The 17,656-nt window shown below is 41.0% G+C and overlaps 2 protein-coding genes across 4 annotated transcripts in view; one reads left to right on the top strand and one right to left on the bottom strand.

Annotated features, from left to right (window-relative positions):
* Positions 1-192: 192 nt before the first annotated feature.
* Ssr3 (signal sequence receptor subunit 3) lies at positions 193-12,366 on the top strand. Its single transcript, XM_051157261.1, has 5 exons — positions 193-419; positions 1,431-1,557; positions 5,878-5,976; positions 10,738-10,869; positions 11,820-12,366. Exons 1-5 carry the CDS (start codon positions 287-289, stop codon positions 11,884-11,886), a joined length of 558 nt encoding a protein of 185 aa, XP_051013218.1. The 5' UTR covers positions 193-286; the 3' UTR covers positions 11,887-12,366.
* Positions 12,367-16,587: 4,221 nt separating this feature from the next.
* The window catches only part of Kcnab1 (potassium voltage-gated channel subfamily A regulatory beta subunit 1), a 380,966-nt gene continuing 379,897 nt past the window's right edge, over positions 16,588-17,656 (bottom strand). For all 3 annotated transcript variants that reach the window (XM_051157257.1, XM_051157258.1, XM_051157259.1), the window contains exon 14: positions 16,588-17,319. In XM_051157257.1, the coding sequence (XP_051013214.1) occupies positions 17,230-17,319 (90 nt within the window). In that variant the 3' untranslated portion in view covers positions 16,588-17,229. The remainder of the gene's footprint in view (positions 17,320-17,656) is intronic.

Below are 17,656 nucleotides of genomic sequence, written 5' to 3'. Positions count from 1 at the left end.
ACTTTGAGAGCCACAAATACACTAAACTACAAATCCCTCCATTCCTTGCGGCGTCGAGACATCACGTGCCTCGAAGAACGCGGAAGTTTTGTTCGTCCGCCCAATCGTGCCTCGAGGCTTGTGTAGCGGCGGCAGGCTGGCCAATCCCGAAGCAGCGTGCCCTGCGGAGTCCCGCCTCCGCGTTGCGCTGACGGGTCGCGGGCGGATACGCGGCTCGAGAGGACACGCGGCTTTTTGTGCGCTCCCGGTTTCCCTGCTCCCTTGGCCTCCGGTCTTCAGCTCCGCCATGGCTCCCAAAGGCGGCTCCAAGCAGCAGTCCGAGGAGGACCTGCTCCTTCAGGATTTCAGCCGCAACCTGTCGGCCAAGTCGTCGGCGCTGTTCTTCGGGAACGCGTTCATCGTGTCTGCCATCCCCATCTGTGAGCTGCGGGCGGGCGGGCGGCGGGGACGTGGCGGGCGCGGTGGGGAGGCAGACGGCCTGGTGTCCGGGCGGCGTCCGCGGGAAGTCACTCGTGGCGTGCCGGGAGCGGGTTCTGGCACACTTATTAGTACACGCGTGGCGCCACCGGCCCTCCCCCTCCCCCCGCTCCCCAACTTGTTTGACACTACGAGGTCTTTGATGAACCAGACGAGAGTCCCACCGATATCCTTGCTAGACCCGTGGCGAACCTCCCCTCACCCCCCGCCCCCAGCATCCTTTTGATTTGCACGATGGCAGAAGTTAGGCTGGGCCAGAGATGAGCGGTCAGCCTTGATTAGGATTTTATAATCCCCCCGGGATCAACTCTAGACTTCTGGTTTGAATGGGAACGAAGCAGCCAGGCAGGCCAAGGCGGTTTTCAAGGCCAGGTTTTTCCGAGTTTCTTGTCTTCTGGCCCACACTAACAAAATGTTGGCAGGCCAATCACGTCCAAACGTATTTTTCCTATTTAGGCCTTATTAAAAAAACAAACAAACAAACAAACTCAGCGTGCAGTGAATGGTGTGGAGCCCCCTAGTTCACCCGCTTGCCCGGCAAAGCGTTGCTTTAATTTCAGAGAACAGCCACGTCAGCAAGCTAACCAATGCTTTGGGGGCAGCATTTGATTTAAAATGGCCTGTATTTGAGCATAATAGTATCCCATGAATGAAATTTGAGTTCTCATTTGTGATTTCCCCCCTATCCCTCCCCACCCCCGTCCCAGTTTGTTCTCAAGTTAGAAGATGAAGAAATCTCTAGATTAGCAATACCCCTCCAACCTAACTTTTTAAATTGGGACTAACTCTGTTTATATTGGATATCTCATCTCTAGCGAAGTTCCTCAGATACCGAGTGGGATTTACTGACTCTTTTATCTGGTTTAGCAATAATTAATGTGGTAGGCTTGTCTAATGAGGTTGTGATATTTTGTTGCCTTTTGTGACCCTCTCTTCCCTTTGCCTTCATTCAGGGTTGTATTGGAGAATATGGCATATGGACCTTATCCAGTCAGCTCTTCTCTACAGTGTGATGACGTTAGTGAGCACTTATTTGGTAGCTTTTGCATACAAGAATGTAAAATTTGTCCTCAAACACAAGTAAGTACCCCCCCAACCCTAACCCCCACCCCAACCCCCGTCACCCCTGTCCACTTATTTTCTTAAAGTTGGATTGTATTTATAAGCATTAGTTTGGAATATGTATATATTTTGTGAAGGAGGCCGAGTGATACAAGGAACACTGATAACCCCTTGAGCCACCTGACACTTCAGCAGAAATAGGTGTTTGAGGGTGGAAGTTGAATATTTAATCAGTAGTTGCAGATCACTGTTTTGATCAGAAAAGCAAATTTACTAAATAAATGTTTCTGAAACTTTCTGGGCTCTCCAGTTACTAATTTTGGAAGCAATAAAAAGAATTATCTGAATGTTTTCATTGCCAGTTACTGTTTTTAATCTTATAAATGAATTCACTATAGAAGATAAAGATATTTCTTAAGTTTGAAGATCACATATAAGATAAATTATTTTAATAGTTTTTGGAGAAGAAAACCCAAGTTTTACTGCAGTAAATTTTTATGTTATAAGCACTTGTTACTCGTTTTCCTAAAGATACAGCAGGGGAGTGTAGACGTAGGAATGACTGTAAGGTTTGTTTGTTTATTTGAGCTAGGGAATATGTAGCCCAGGCTTGTCTTGTGAATGGTGCTAGGGTTATAGGCATGAGCAGTCACACTAGTTGTGATTTATTATTTCACAGTGCTGTGGTCCTCTGGGGAAGCAGAGTATGAATTAATATTTAATTTGAAAAAGTATCCTCTAGAATTGCTTATTGGTTAGGCCTACTGACTGCTCTTCCAGAAGACTCAGTTTTAATTCCTAGCACCCACATGGTGGCTTACAACTGTCCGTAACTCTAGTTCTAGGGGATCTGTTGCCTTTTTCTGACCTCTGGCCATCAGGTATGCTGTGGTACACAGATATTCATACAGGCAAAATACATAATTAATAATAGTGATGGTGAGAATAATAATATAATTGTTTTTTTTTAAAGATCGTACAATCTTATCCAAAAGTCTGGGAAGTGATATACTCCTCTTTATCTGTCATTCTTATTTTGTTAACTATCTTAACACACCATGCTCTTCTTTTTTCTAATACAGTAACACCAAAAGCCCTTTCAGCTTCTTAGAGTCAAACTCTACTTCTTCCTATGAATCCAGCCTAACCCTTCAGAACAAGACATAGCCTTGTCATCCTTTTTGTGGGTCTTGTGCCTACTTCTGTTCAGGATGGTGCCCATTCCCTCCCCACTCTCTATTCATATATGTCTGTTATTTCAAGACCCAGAAAACATTTCTAGAGAATTCCTACCTGGTTTTGACCATTCCTCTGTTTTGTTTATGGTAGGCCCTTTCAGTTGACAAGGAATTAGTGCTATTTATAATTTCAGTTAACAGGGTTTTATTTAAGAGAAGGGCCCTCAGTGGCCTCAGCAACTTTCTTTTTGTCATTCTGGATGTGCAAAGGCTTGGGCTTTGTGATTGCAATTCTGCTAGCCTCTTTGCCACCCTGCCATTTCAAGATTTAGCTTATTTGGTCTGCTACTTTTCTGGACTATGTTCTTGTGGGACATGGATATCTATGGATGGAGAATCCATCAAAATAGAACCTTGTATGACTGTCCTTTATAACCCGCTGTAGCTCAGTCCCTTTGGTCTTTAGCTCTGTTAGTTGTTTTGCATGTTACTCACAACTTAGAAACCTCATTCACATTGAATCAGCCTTGTCACCTGATTCCCACTCTAGGCTTTTTGAAGGCAACTGCTGTGTCTTGCCTTATTTCTTAGGATAGTTAATGATACACTTTAGTTCATTGGCTGGTTGACTTAGTAGGCTCTTAAGTAGAATTTTCTTGTAGACATAGTTTTGAGGTATTAAATATTGTTTCTGATATAGAAACTATAGATTTAGGGCTGGTGAGGTAGATGGCTCTGTGGGTGAGCTGTCTTGGGCTCTGTGCAAGCCCAGTGACCCCAGTTGGGTTCCCAGAATCCACAATGGAAAGAGAGAACCAAGTCCCAAAAGTTGTCCCCTGGCTCTGCACATTCCCCCTACCCCATTCCCAATAATCCTAAAATAAAAGCTGTAGACTTACATGCTGAGGAAGGCTCCCAGACTCTGAGACGGTGAGTGCCTGTAGGTTATGGCGATGAGGGAAAATAGCTTCAGACTCAACGATTCTTCATTCTAGTGTCTGCTCTGCTGTTCTTAATATTTTGTCTTGGGTTATATATTTTTCCTGGACACTTACGAATCTACAATTATAAGGGAGGGATTTTAACAGTAACTCAGAAGTGGAGGAGTGAAATAGGATCACATATGTGACATGTTAAGTATAGCTTCCAGCACACAATAAGACTGAAGGTTGGAAGGAAAATCTTTAGGAATTATTTTTTGAAAAGTTGTCGTGATTTAAGTAGTGTTTGTAGACATTTTGTTTTGGGAAATTAAATATATGCTTCCCGCTCTCCCAAAGGTTCTTATGTACTGATGGGTGAAAAAAGGAATAAAAATACAGTTTACATTAGGTATTTCAGTTGATGGTATGCTGGGCCCCTGGAGTGACTATCTTGTTGGAAACTGACTCAGATATATTTTCTAGCAGACTTAAGACATTTGACACTGGAGAGGGATTGCTTTTTGAGAAAACCTGGTGGTGGTTGAGTCCTTAGTTGGTAAATACTAGAATGTTAGGCCTAGAAGAGAAGTTGATTTTCCAGTTTAGGATTTTTCAGGTAGATATGTCCAGCATACATCCATAGAAGAGCTTACAAGTCAGCAATTCTTTGAAGACTTATGTTTTTGAGTCCTAGCACCTGAGAACATGTGTATGTATGTTTTGGTTTCAGCTAAGGACATTTTGTTGTAAACCGTACCTGTCTCTTTTTGGAGGCTTTCTATAGAAGAGGCCTGAAGTTAAGTTTAGGAAGTAGTTTTTGTTTTGCTAGAGAAGCTGAGAGTAGAACCTAGCTTCTCAGGAATGAAAGAAACATCAGAAAGGGTGGTTTTTACATAGTAAATTCATGTGAACTTGGAGCTTCAGAGTAATAATGTACCCCGGAGGGGCCAGAATATTTGTGCCTTTAACTCGCTTGGATAATTTGTTGGGATTGACCCATAGTTTCTTTTTATCAGTGTCAGTTCTAAGTTTGTTCTTGAGTGAGAGCTGGAGATGGAGGTGTGGGGAAAATCAGGCCCCCTGTGCTCAGCTTCCCTCTAGCCGCCGCAGTCCACAGGCTCTTGGGCTTCAGTCAAGTCCAGTCTGACTTCCCTAGCTTTCCATGGAGTTTCTTAGTTCCTCAACCAGACCTAAATACAGTCTGGTAATGTGAGTCTGAGGGCTTGAACCCAAGGAACAGGCTTTTTTCTGTTTCTGTGTTTTCTATTCTGTTGGGATGCTACAGTTGAATGCTTTCATGGTGGGATTACCTTGGGGCTGGTGGGTACTCTATGGAAGTTAGTGTCGAATTGCTACTTTTTTCTCTTCTATGGGGCTAACTGTAGCTCTTTTTTTGTTTTTGTCTTTGTTTTTAACTGTAGCTCTTATTTGTGGAAATAACACTTTGCTGAATATGTGTCTTAGTCAGTAGGTAGCTTTTTATATTTTATTATTTAAATTTTCCTCTTTTACTAATAACCCCACCTGATACAACTTATTAGGGTTTTTGTTTTGTTTTGTTTTGTTTTGATCTGATCTGTATACTTTTTCTGAGACAAGGCTTGTGTGTCCCCTTCCCAGGCACTGGGATTGCAGGCGGTCACTGTCGCGCCCAGCTGATGAGTATGCTTTCATGTGCTCCCCTCCTCTAAGATCTGGAGACTTGGATCTGAGTTCTTCATGTAATCATTTCTGTCTGACTCAGCGGCTAATTTAACTAAAATGCTCTGGTCAGCCTCTGACCATGCTCTATTAGTTCTTTTAAATGAAATTGTCCTTTGGAATGGAGTTAAAAGTATAGCTCTAAGATATTATTGTTGTTTTTCTTCATGTATTAAATCAAGTTGTCTATCATGTAGTTTACTGGTAATTTAAATCATAAAAACATCAACTTGTGAACGTCAGGAAAAGAAGTTGTAGTTACAATGTTGATAGCATTTGACTTTTACACCCTATATTAAATACCTCGGCTGTGGAAAATGTTCCCTTTCAAGCAGAAACAAAGCCCCATAACTAAGAAGCCACATCTTGAGTTTCTTGAACTTCTCTTAGGTTTGTACAGTGTAAAAAACACTTTCTGTCCAGTTGATTTTCTTGAAATATATCATTCAGATGCCAATATAAAATATGAACAGAGTGGTTTTGAGAGACCATGATTTTCCTCTTTAGAGCATTTTTCTTTTTGTGTTTTCTTTCAGAGTAGCACAGAAGAGGGAGGATGCTGTGTCCAAAGAAGTGACTCGGAAACTTTCTGAAGCGGATAATAGAAAGATGTCTCGGAAGGAGAAAGATGAAAGGTTTGGGTTGTGTGTGGATTGTGTGTGTGTGTGTGTGTGTGTGTGTGTGTGTGTGTGTGTGTGTGTCTGTGTCTGTAGGTGTGTGTGTACATGTGTACACATTAGAGGCCAGAAGACATGCCAGGTGTTTCTAGTATCACTTTCTACTGTGTTCTTTTGAGGAACCTGGAACAACCTGCTGGCCAACAAGTCCTAGTAATCCTCCTGTCGCCTTTTCAACTGGAATTATAGGAGTGCGTTCAAGGTGTAATACAGGGATTACAGGCCTGCTGTACATGAGTGCTTGGTTCTTAATCTGTCTCTGTAACCCTTTTGACTCCTTATTTAAAGTGGTAGTCATAAACCTTGGGAGAAAATACGTTTTTGAATTCTCATTAACGATGGTAGATACTGGAATTGTGTAAGTAGTAGCAATGGCGATAGTAATGGCTGACTTTTTTTGTTACCACTAGAGTGTTTTCTTTGAGTGATATGCAGTCGATTTGTGTCCCAAAGAGTGAGGTGTACATTTACTACCTGACTCCTACATTTTTAGCTTGGAAATCACTAACTGAAGAGGGAAGAGAAGATTGTAAGGGCAAGAAGAACAGGAAGTTTGCTGTGAGATTTGGTCTGCTAAAAATGTCACAGAAGCTATACTCATGAAATCTCATCAACATGGGTGCCTAAATGTGACCTGAACAAGGATGATACCAATAGATAGTCTGCTGTGGAAGGGAATGCTCATGAGGCCACAACCCTGACCAAGAACTACAGGCTGCTAAGGGTGCGGAGAGCAGGAGAAAGAGGCCTCCCCAGGAGAGAGCACAGCAGCTGGCTATCCAGTACCAAACGGTCAGCCCTGAGAACACATACGTACAAGTAGCACACAGACTGAGCAGGGTATATTTATATAGTTAGGAATACACATGACATACCACCACCACCAATGCAAGGAAAAGGCTGTAAATTTGAATAGGAGCAAAGGGGCGCTCATGGGAGGAGTTGCAGAGAAAAAAAGGAAGGGGACAAATAATGCAGTTATAATCACAATCTCAGAGTTAAGTAGTTGGTACTATTGCTGTCTCCACTTTACACCCACGGAAAATAAGGTTCAGAAAGCTTGCTAACTTGACTGTTGATACATAGATCCATGCTAATACAGGCTGTCTGACCTGGAAGCTTGTTCCAGTAACTGTTCTTTTGGAATTTAGGAAGCAGCAGCAGAGCTTCCTTCTGTGCCCTTGCATGTCAGTTAACTCTTCCAAGTCTGTATGGGTACAGGGAATTATGTTATCATTTTTAGCAGTTGTGATCTCAAGTTTCCCTAGGGGTGTCCATGCCGTATATGAATATTGGATATACTGTCTGGGGAAAGAAAGAACTGCATTTGTCCTTTGTTCCCTGAGTCTGTGGTGGTATGTTTCTTAACCCTTCCATTTTGTCATTTTTTTCATACTTTTCTGGCCAGCTGCTCTTAGATTTCCTAAATAATCCACTAGTATAAACTGCCTAAGCCCCTAGATGATCAAGTAAATTGGTACATAAGAGTTACTAGATGGGGCCGGCTGGTGGTGGCAGCTCCTGCCTTAATCCCAGAGGCAGATGAGTTTGAGGCCCACCTGGTCTGCACAGCAGGTTTCATTACAGCCAGGGCTACACAGAGAAACCCGGTCTCAAACAAAACAAAACAGAAAGTTACCAGATGGTTTAATAGTCATCAGCCGGGTTTGTTTTCATGGATCTTAGGCTTCAGCAGGGTGTTTTATGGGTTGGAACTTTTACTACATTTTCCTCCAGAAAGACTTTGTGTGGGCCTTGCAAAATATTAGAATTTTATAAGACCAGAAACTACTTAAACGGAAGAAAAGGTACTTAAATGAAACCTTGGAATTAGCTCTAGCATTTGAGCACTTACTATTGAGTTCTGAAGTGTTGAGGAAGGATGTGAGGTCATGCTGTTTTCACTCTGATGAGAAGCAGCCTGCAAGTCATGCAGAAAAGAAGTCTTCTGGCACTGGCCCTTGGAAGGATTTTAGCAAGTGGATCCTAATTTAAGGAACACCAAGTAACTTAATGGACAGTACTTCTGTAGTAGTTTGGGAAGATACCAAACTTGAATGAAATGATTATCTTCTGTGGATACTTTATAAAAACTAAGGACATGATATTAAAGCCATGGTGATGAAGGCCTTTTGTAGGGAGGAGTAATGAGATTTGGCTGTATAGCTGTTTGGTTGCATAATTTTGAGTAAGAATAAAAGTTAGAGAATCTGTAACCCTAAAGCTACTTTGTTGAATTGTGTAGAACAGTATTTGTTAAAATGGCATACGGATCATAGTTACCCAAATTTCAGAGTACTTGACACAGCTATCAAGGTTTTGGCCATGGCAAACAGGCCTCACGTGCCTTGCAGTCTTTAGTTTGCTCTCTGTGTTGGTTTTTGGTCCAGGGGCATGTCTTGGGGTCTTTCTCAGTACCATGTTACTTGCGAGTCTGAGTAGGAACTGGGAGTGAGACCTCTTTGTTGACTCAGCTATTTCAAAGTGTTAGGTAGATGTGTAAAGTGCAGATTATAAAATTTTTCTTGTCACCAGTAGGAATTAGTTCTGTTAGTATTTCTCTCTGAAAACCAGTCTTACCCAGGTTTAGAGTCATGATTAGTCTGGATAGCAGATCAGAGACTCATTAAGATTTGGTAAGTTGCACCAGAGGATAAGTTGCTTCCAAGAGATTTGATGTAAGAAAAGGTGCATTAGCTTGTCTTTGTCTCCAAGCTCCATTTATAACTCGTGAGCCATGCATATATGTCTGCCACTTAGGCATGGAAATAAACAATGGCGAGTTAGAGACTCAACTTGTGTGCTGCAGTGTGCCGGTTACAGTGTCCTGAAGCTTTTGTCAGGGTTATCTGCTGCAGCAATTGCTGCCTGGTCTCCCTGGCTTCCTTTTTCAGAAAGCCATCCCTGAAGAATGATTGCCTGGGAAATATTCTCCCAAGCTAAGTTTTCTGCTAGTAATGGTAGAGCCATTGGTAATGAGAGCATTTGGAGTTTGTAAAAATAACCAGTATGTGGTGGACTTGACGTGTTCGGAAGACATATGGACGGTCCTGGCTTATGCACCCTGATCTAACATGGGAGCTAAGGTAGCACCATGGACTGGATCATTAAGACTTTCATCTCAGTTGTTTTGGAGGTGATTTTGTTTCAGGTCACGGCAAGAAGAGAGTTAGGGAGACCTGCTCAGATGTCACTGGGATGATTTAATCAGCAGAATAAAAGCATGCCATAGCTCACTGGGTCTTATGCCAGAGTTAAAAATAGCTGTGTTGATTCTGAATTTTTTTTTTATTTTAACATTCAGGTGCAGTGGGCCTATGCAGCCTACTGTGCCTGTGCCTGATTTCCTTGGAGCTGTGTAAAATATATTCCCTCCAGTTTAGATTTACATTTACTCTTCTTTGAAATTGAGTGTTGTTGGCTACACTTTAATGTAACATTCTTCTTGTTTTCCCAAAGTAAAGTTATTAAGTAGGTAATATTTATAAAATCAGAGAAATAGATCATATGTATAGGAGGCTACAGATTTCTTATGGTGAAGACTGGGTGATAATACCCTTGTTTTAGTTTTTATAGGCAAGCTTCTTGAATTTGGACTAGAGCATGTGATAAGTAGAAATGTCAGTTACTAGTAACAGGGTGGTGGCTGGAAGGCTCTGTATTATCTGACTTCAGAGGGGAGTATCTTCCTGGGAGGACAAAGCATCTAGAATTGCAATTTTTAGTCTCTTTGATGATGGTTCACAGTGAAGCAGTATTTTACCTTCTAACCAAGTATAATAATTTGTACATATATTCAGGTGTTTCTGGAAATAGTAATACCATACCATGTGTGGTGATTCTCAGTATTCTTTTTTTCTGTTGCATTAAAGAAGAAAAGCAAGTCTGGGCTCACTCAGTTAGTTTATCTAGGCATTCGATCAGTTTATTTCAGTTCATACCCCTCCAGTGGATTACAGTCTACTCTTTAAAAAACGATTTGCAAAGTTAATTAGCCAAGTGGAATAAAAGATGCCTTAGTCACAAGCATTCTGAAACATTCTCTTGGCCTATTTGGAGGGATAAAAGGCATATAAATATGGGGGCAATTAGGACAGATTTAAAAGTAAGAATTTTATAGAAGTTAAAAGCATTTTCCTAAAGATCATGTAAATTCCTAATTTAAGTAAGCAATGATGGTGAATATAGGCCTGGTGAGCTTGTGATTGGCTGTTACCTGTTTAAGGCATGAAACTAAAGGCTTAATCTATGCCTCCAGAGACGCTAAAGCCAAAGAAACCTGTGTCATCCTAACCATTGAGATCAAGTTTTAAGTGCAGACCTAACCAAGGATATTGATCTTTGACATGACATCGTCTGTAAATGTGTTAGGCCGCATCTATAGCAGCCCTGGACATGTGTAGCAGGGCCTCAGGTTGGACACTCCCTTTCCTAGGACTCTTAAACAAAGACGCTTATTTTAGGTGCTTACAAAATGATGCCAGTTGCAATTAATGTCAGTAACCGTGACTGTTTGGGAAAATGATAACACATCCAGCAACTGTTATTTAGCATCAACAAGGAAAACAGAATTCAATGGAAGAAAGGAGATAATTTGCTCTAAATTTAATATTGCAAGTGCATTCTCGTCCCTGAACACAAGGAAAAGTTTGTCTTGTAATGAATGAGAATCGTTTGATATGTAAAGTATTTATAAACTTGTTTAACTTGTATCTCTAGAATCTTGTGGAAGAAGAATGAAGTTGCTGATTATGAAGCCACAACATTTTCCATCTTCTATAACAACACTCTGTTCCTGGTTTTGGTCATTGTTGCTTCCTTCTTTATCCTGAAGAACTTCAACCCCACAGTGTATCCTTGAGAAAGTTTTCAGACGCCTATAAACAGTAGTTTGCTTTATTTTTAAGCCCTCTGGTATGTTAGTGGAAACAAAAACTCCTCAGAGTCAGTTAAGTAGCACTAACTGTAGGCAGGCATCTGTGGACTTACAGCTTAAAAGATTTGGCTTGATTGATTGTATTTTTTAAGTGTATAAACTGAAGTTTTATGGTAAATGATAATTGTTACAAAGCAGTGTTACTTTGTGTGTGTGACTGTCTACCTCCCTATCTACAAGGAGTCGCAGGTGGAGTAATGTGCTGTCTTCATTAGCTCCTTTATGCTCGCTCATATGCTGGCCTGGGGGTTACATGAGTGGCTAGAGTAGTTAGAGATGCACAGTTTTTAGTACCTTCAAGATGATTTTAAATTGAGCTTTGGGCAAGAGTTGTCTTATTAAAGTCATTTTTTATTAAAGGTGTTATCCAGGAAAATATAGCCAGAGTTTTAACGGTCAGAGGTTATGGTGTAACAAAATATGAGACACCTTTCAGCTCACATCTTTTGGGAATACTGGTGGGCCTTGCCAGAGTGGCCCCAACATGCCGTGCTCAAAGAGTCTGTAAATAGCCATGAACTTTCAGACCCTCCTGGGCCTTAACGGCCAACTGTAGCAGCACTGTGATTAACATGAGGATTTCCCCCTTTACCGTTTTGTGTTTGTGTTTCGCGTTCTTTGACCAGTTCTCCTCAGGAGTAGTTAAATGGAACTAAATGTATTCTATGTGATTATTTGTTCGTCTCAAGTGACTTGAGTATTTAGACACATTGCTTGTGGATATTTTTTCATGTTTTATAGCCTCCCATGTTACAAATTGTGTTTACAGAAAGTGCACATATTTGTGTCAGTAAGGAAAAGCTCTTCTATTGTAGAAAACTAAATTGGGGGTCTCACTTTTTCCTTAACATTACATTCCTCGCAGGAACTACATTTTGTCCATAAGTGCTTCATCTGGACTCATCGCCCTCCTGTCTACTGGCTCCAAGTAGACCGTGGAGCTTGGCCCCCTGCCTTTGTATCTAGGGGTGGCCTATGGTCTATGGAAAAATATCAGGGTGGCCAGGTTAGGAGACACATAAGATGTTTTTATAGTCTGAAGTTGGAGGTTTAAAAATGCGGTAGAGTGTAATTCATGGTTTGTTTATTGGCTCTCTTTGACAGATTGTTGAAATTAAATAAATTGAAAGGGAAACTCAGAGTACCAGGACATTCATTAAAAGGCAAGGAAGTCTTGCAGTGTGCTCTAATCACAAGAGGAGAAAAGAACTTGTTTCCTACATTTGTCAGAGGTCATGGTAACCTGGCCTGAGCTGTTATTATTTATAATAGGAGGAAGACGTTAATAACTGGTTCTCTGTGTTCCAAGCACAATATTACAACTTTGTGAACTGTAAATGTTAGAGTGAATCCTCTTCCCAAGGATTAAACAGAAGCCTCTTTTTTTTTTTTAACAAAACTCCAAATTTGTATCTTATAATAACTCAAAGTTAAAAACATGGCCTCTCCAATTTGAGGGAAAGAAACTTGCAGAATCTCTGTCTCTGTCTCTCCCTCCCTCCCTGTGTGTGTGTGTCTGTCTGTCTGCCCCCCCCCCCCTTTCTCTCTCTCAGAAAGGCAGCCAAGGTAGTAACCTAAAAATAGTCCCCAGGCCTATGAGTGTTGGCCTGTGAGGCTGAAGCACACACTGTTCAGCTGTATGGCTTTGGCCCTGGCCGGCCAGGGAGGTCAGGCTGACCCTGCCATGTTGGTTTAATGTGTGAAGTCACTGGAATCATTGTTTTCTGTGACCAGGCACCGCAGGCAGACTATTAAGTGAGAAAGCACTTCTTTTCTGATTATTGACACATGAGAGACCAAAAGAATTTTTGTGAACTTAGCCCTGGAATTCTGTGAAGTCTCCAAGGAATTTATAGTGGTTTAAGAGGGTTGTCAGCGTTTTTCTACAAGGACTTTAATAAATTTGGCCCCTTTTGCTCAAGGCTCCTTTCAGTTGTGAAAACGCTGATCACATTAGTCTTTTGGGGTCTACCTAAGAGCGGCCTTCCATAGTGTGGTTGACTCCTCTCCCTCTGTACCCCTCCCATAGTGTGGTTGTCCCCTCTCCCTCTGTACCCCTCCACTATGTGCAGATTCTCTGTGCTTCCCAGTTTGAAAAACTTTATTTACACTTATGATCACTGATTTCATATTCCTGTTGCTGTTCACCACACCCAGGAACTTTCTATAAATAGCTCAAAGGGAAATATTACTAATGTCTAGTTTGTGCTTGTAAACTTAAGAGTAACGTAGGGCTCTGTTCTAACTGTAAAGATATGTTCCCCAGGAGTAGAGCTGCTTCTGTGCTGGTACACGTACCAGCTAGTAATATAGGGAAAACAGGAGTTCATTTGACAGTCACCGTACTCTGCATTGTTGCAATTGAGAGTCTGTTGAGAGTCCAGGACTTTCCTGTGGTGCTTTGTTACCTGAGTGTCACTGCCAGGTAATGTGGAATGAATATGACATAAGAAGAGACTCAGCACAAAGTACATCTGTGTAGCACGGATGAGGTGGGGTGTTTTTTTCTTCTGCTGTAATTTGGCTGGTAACAGCTTGTGTACCAGTGCATTTACCTAATAAAACGATAATCCAATACACCATCAGATGGTTTGCTGACTGGCCACTAGGTGGCAGTGCCTGTGTAGACGGGGAGAAAATCACCACCATTATTGACAATAGGATCAAAAGTTCAATAGTGAAGTAGGGATGCTAGCTTCAAATTTTAAATTTTAATTATTAACCAAAAATTTGTTGGGTGAGTGATAATACAATTTTCTTCTGTCTTGAATGTTTCCTGCAGCAGGCTTTGTTTTTAACTCTCAAAATGTCCTCTAACTCTGTTACCAAATACATTTCTATGCATGAAGTCATATAGCCAGATCGTCAGCTCCCTTTAAGGAATTAATGTATCAGTCCTTTACACTTAGAAATGGGACCCTGTTCTCCAGCCTCTTCTCCACCATTGAATGTGGCAGATATACTTAGGAAGTGCTGAGTAAAACAGTCAGTAAAATCCCCTGGCTGAATTTTCCCTTAGAAGGACCCCGTACATCATACCAGTAAAGGAGGACATTCAGAGCATTTACATGCTTTTTTCCCACATGTGTGATAGGTACAATACTAGTGTTAAACATTTTTATTTCTCGATTTACTCATGTGTAGCTTAATAGAAGGCTTGGGTTTAAATTTGCAACTTGTCCTGTTTGGCATATTGTTTTAATTTGGAAAGGATACTTTGAAACAAGATTTGAAGTTAATTGAAATAATGGGAGTTGAATTTATATTCATTATATAAGCGTTCTTGTGAAACATGTTTTTAACAAGTATGATTAAACTTCATTTTTCAAAGTTTTTTTTTCTGGAATTCTTTCTGTGAACCATATGAATATCTTTATTACATGTTTGAACCCTTTTTCCTACACTTGTAAGTGCAGTGCACTGTTGATCATTGATGAAATCTGTGAGGCAGTGGCAGGCACCGCACAGTTACAGGGAGGAGCAGTCAGGTCCCTGCCATAGTGCTCTGCTGTGTCCTCTTGCTTATTCAGCTGGCTCCTTTTCCTACCAGGCATTGTGGTTTCTGGGGACACTAAGGAGGGATTTGTATGTATGTACATATGTGCATGTATGGATAATACCAACATACCTGTGTGTGTGAGTGTGTGTGTGAGTGTGTGAGGGGGAGAGGGAGGGAGGGGGAGAGAGAGAGAGAGAATACGCTGAAGGGGAGAAGTGGAGTCAGGTGGCAGGGTTATGTGTATCAGAAGATCAGAGGGCCATTTTGTGGAATATGTTGTCTCCTTTGTTTGTTTTTTTATCTTGCCTTGGGTTTATTTGGGTTTATTTGTAAAAACAACGCATAGATCTGTCCTGACTGGAGTTCCTTGTTAGGCAAATAGGTGGCTTTGTAGCTCGGGTTCCTGGAAGCAGTGCTGCTGCTGTGTGCTTGAATAACGTTTGGCAGTCTATGAACTGTCAGTTCCTGAAGTAGGGATCCAGGCACAGAGTCTGTAGTTTGTATTTGTCGTGCCCGAGACTTCAGTGTAGCTAGACTCTGGCAGTATGTTCTCTGCCAAGGAGTTCTGAAGAGAAAATTAGTACATGAAACTTTTCATAAGGGTGCAACTGAAATGTAGTACTTGATTTAGGTAGGTGTTAAGTGGCTGCCTCATAGCTAGCCAGTGTTGCTTATATTTGGTTTAAGTTTGCAGCTTCTTTAAAGTAGGTTTGAGATACTTCAACCTTAGTGTGCAGTTTTCCAAAACCCACTGAAGAAGAAAGAGTTTGCAAAATAGTCATTGGAGTTGTCTTGTAAGTGCAGTCCAAGCTGGCCACACTTAAGATCCCCCTGCCTCAGATTCTCAAGTGTTGTGATTACAGGAGTGCATCAGTGCAAATCTCAGTCTTTTGGGAGAGTATGGGGGAAGGTGGTGGCTGAGTGAGGGTCTCTTGTAGCTCATGCTGAACTCCTGATCCTTTGGACTCTACCTCCCCAGAGCTGGGTGTATATGCCTCCTTGCTTCAGCCTGTTTTGGTCACTGTGACTCCTGTTAAGCATTCAATGTAAGACAGCTATTGATGTAATTTATTTATGTGATTATTGTTTATTTCATGGTGACATTTGTATTTTATATGTGAGAGAGTGTATATAAAGTCTTACAATGAAAGACCCCAAAGATCTATTGTGGGATTTCACAGATGCCTTTATTACTCTAAGCAAATGAATTGATTTTCCTTTAGACAGCACTTCACTTGTTTTTAATACAGTAATTCATTAGAATAAATTTACAATGAATAGCTGGGAAGTTAATTCATCTCCATCATGAATCAGATGCTCACTGGTGAAACGTCCAAATCGCCTCCTAGACTGTAGGTAGCAACAGTCGTATTTTTTGACGTCTTTCACTGACAGCTTAAGATTTAGAACTTAGCCATGTGATACATATCTGAAGAGGATTGTAAATTCATATATTTCCTGTGTAAACCTGAACGATGGGCAACTTGCTAACTAGATAAAGTAGAATTTTGCCCATCTACATATGGACAGAAAGAGTTAGAAAATGACCCCACCTTTACAGGAAAGAAAAAAACAAACAAAAACCAACCCTGTGTTTTTGTATTATTTACAGATATCCACACAGTATAGTCTTACAGTTTTTCTCAAATAGGGTACAATGATGGGGAGTAGCTAGTAGAGACAGGGCTGGGTGCATCTCAGATTCTGAGCACAAAGCTAAGCCCCTTTATTCCATGCAAAGAGCTTCATGCATACAGTGTAGTGTGATACAATTAGAATCAGGAGCTTTTGAAAAGTTTGCTTTTTATCTGGGCACGTTAGTTCATCCAGCATATGCTGAGGAATGAGACTTTTTTTTTTTACATTGCCTTTGATTTGTTTTTACGTTAATAACTCCTCAGAAAATACCAAGCGTTATATTATAATGTCCCAGTGGTAAACTGAGCACTTGCCTTTCTGGGTATTTATAGGTTTAATTACAAAACTGAGCATGTGTGTATTTTTAGACCTCAAATATTTAAACTTGCAGAAATTATGCCTACAAGCAATTGAAAGTATATGCAGGCTTTAGTAACATGTAAAAATGCACACTTAACATTTTATTTAAAGCTGTTTCTGTTGCCTTATAACCCTTTCATAAATTATCCATTATGTATCTAGTAAAGATTGGGGTATGCATACCTCTGTGTGTAAATGGACAGGTTAGATTGCTGAGAGGCACCCCAGATAGATTGTATGGGCCCAAGCAACAACAAAGAACTTCAAAGATAGTGAAAGCAAGTACCTAGAAATTTTAGTGTAAAATGACAGCTGACATAAAATGACATGAAACATGAAGGGAAAAAAAAGTAAATTAGTTCTGTTTGTTCTCCCAAGCAAGACTAAAGAGTGAGGATATCCTGTGCAGGTCACATACTTGGGAACTTTACTCTTTTGAAAAAAATATATATGTACAGCCTTCTTCTAAAGATAATAGATTTCCCCTACCCCAATTCTTCTCATTGCAGAAACAAAGTGAGGTCCATAGAGCAATGCAAGGATAAGGGAACCAGTCCAAGATAAGAAAATAGAATGGATTTTCTGGGTTTGTGAATTTTCAGGTGTGTTCAGATTCAGGGTGCACAGTGGTAGCAACAGCAGAAACCTCAGAATCCTGGGACACTAGAGGTTGAGCAGCAAGCTGCTAAGTGATTGAAAAGGGTGGCTAGGAAGGCCGTTCTGCACTGCCCACCCCCATGACTTTACCCATGCAGCTTCTGTGGTTCAATGCATTGCCTTAGGATCTATAGTCCTTTTTGCTGTAGGGCTTGTTGCGCAATATGTTATCAATCTCATTTACCACATGTGACGTCATCTTAGGGAGGACCTGAGGGTAGGAGAAGCAATAAAGGATGGCGTTAGGGTTGAGCATTTGTCATGTGTATTCAACACTAAGCAGTCATTCATACTTGCTATGTGTTTGCAACCCCCATTCCCCACACTGGAAAAACTTCAAGTCAGGGATGGTGTTTGTTGACTGAAGTTGAAGACATAATTGAAGTCTCAGCAATACAGAGTAGCTCTGGCCAGTGGAATCCATGTGTACGTAATCTATGTTTTAATCTTCCTACCAGGTAAGCTAGCTGTCTTTAAAATAGTGTAACTAGTATATTTTTGTTACATTGTAGCTGGCTAACACATTTTTACTTAATATCTGTATCATT

The sequence above is a fragment of the Acomys russatus genome, chromosome 15 (genome assembly GCF_903995435.1).
Source record: "Acomys russatus chromosome 15, mAcoRus1.1, whole genome shotgun sequence".
Classification (NCBI taxonomy): Eukaryota; Metazoa; Chordata; class Mammalia; order Rodentia; family Muridae; genus Acomys; species Acomys russatus.
Note: the sequence above shows the minus strand (reverse complement) of the source record. Positions and strands in the feature narration are given on the sequence as shown.

Excerpts from the sequence above, each read along its gene's own strand:
- Ssr3 (XM_051157261.1), top strand. The coding sequence starts at position 287 with ATGGCTCCCAAAGGCGGCTCCAAGCAGCAGTCCGAGGAGGACCTGCTC. Across the intron at positions 420-1,430 it reads CGTGTCTGCCATCCCCATCT|GGTTGTATTGGAGAATATGG; the intron begins GTGAGCTGCGGG and ends GCCTTCATTCAG. Across the intron at positions 10,870-11,819 it reads AAGAACTTCAACCCCACAGT|GAACTACATTTTGTCCATAA; the intron begins GTATCCTTGAGA and ends CATTCCTCGCAG.